This window comes from Apaloderma vittatum, unplaced genomic scaffold (assembly GCF_000703405.1).
Source record: "Apaloderma vittatum isolate BGI_N311 unplaced genomic scaffold, ASM70340v1 scaffold41192, whole genome shotgun sequence".
NCBI classification, from domain to species: Eukaryota; Metazoa; Chordata; class Aves; order Trogoniformes; family Trogonidae; genus Apaloderma; species Apaloderma vittatum.
Genome location: NW_009704822.1, coordinates 492 through 1,142, shown reverse-complemented (window position 1 = coordinate 1,142; position 651 = coordinate 492). Strand labels below are relative to the sequence as shown.

General features: G+C 58.5%; 1 protein-coding gene across 1 annotated transcript in view; it reads left to right on the top strand.

The window, feature by feature from the left end:
* Positions 1-56, top strand: part of LOC104270732 (LIM/homeobox protein Lhx5-like) — a gene marked incomplete at both ends in the record, with an annotated part of 301 nt that extends 245 nt beyond the window's left edge. The window contains 1 exon segment of the mRNA XM_009865170.1: positions 1-56. This exon segment is cut by the window's left edge and continues 10 nt beyond it. Coding sequence (XP_009863472.1) covers positions 1-56 — 56 coding nt within the window.
* Positions 57-651: the final 595 nt, after the last annotated feature.

The window sequence follows — 651 nt, the reverse complement described above, 5'->3', positions numbered from 1 at the left end:
GCCACATCCGAGAGCAGCTGGCCCAGGAGACCGGCCTCAACATGAGAGTCATCCAGGTAGGGCAGCCCCCAGCTCGCCCCCCTGCAGCCCTCCTCACCTGACAGCATGATATCATGGGGCTGGCCAGTGAGGTCATTCCCACCGCAGACTGAGGTTCCGCTGATATCAGAGCTTCACGGGGTGATTTTCTCGAGCAGAGACAGGGAGAGGACGTGCATGGGGAGGGAAGCAGACAGGGTGCTGGTGGGAGCCCTGAGAGTTCAAGGCCATGGCAGGCACCCCAGGCCCAGCCCTGAACTAACCCCATGTGTGGCTTCATGGGGAATCCCCCATCTGGCTTTTTAATGCACAAATCCCATTGGAAGAGATGAAAGCCATCCCAAAAACAGGAGCTGACTGGGCTTCTCCGGGCCTCCCTGGCTCGGCTTCCCCTGGGACCGAGCAGGATCATGGTTGGATGCTCTGGCCTCGTGAAGGTGAGCAGAAGCCATCGCGCTCCGCAGGCAACCCAGTGCTTTCTTACCGTTCTGCCCCCGTGAAGGAAATCCCTGTGGAAATGTAAGGATTAATAGGCTTTAATAGGAGCATTAATAAGGGAGGACTCTCCAGTCCTGCTGGTAGCAGAGCTGCGAGTCCCTGGCAGAGGGGAGC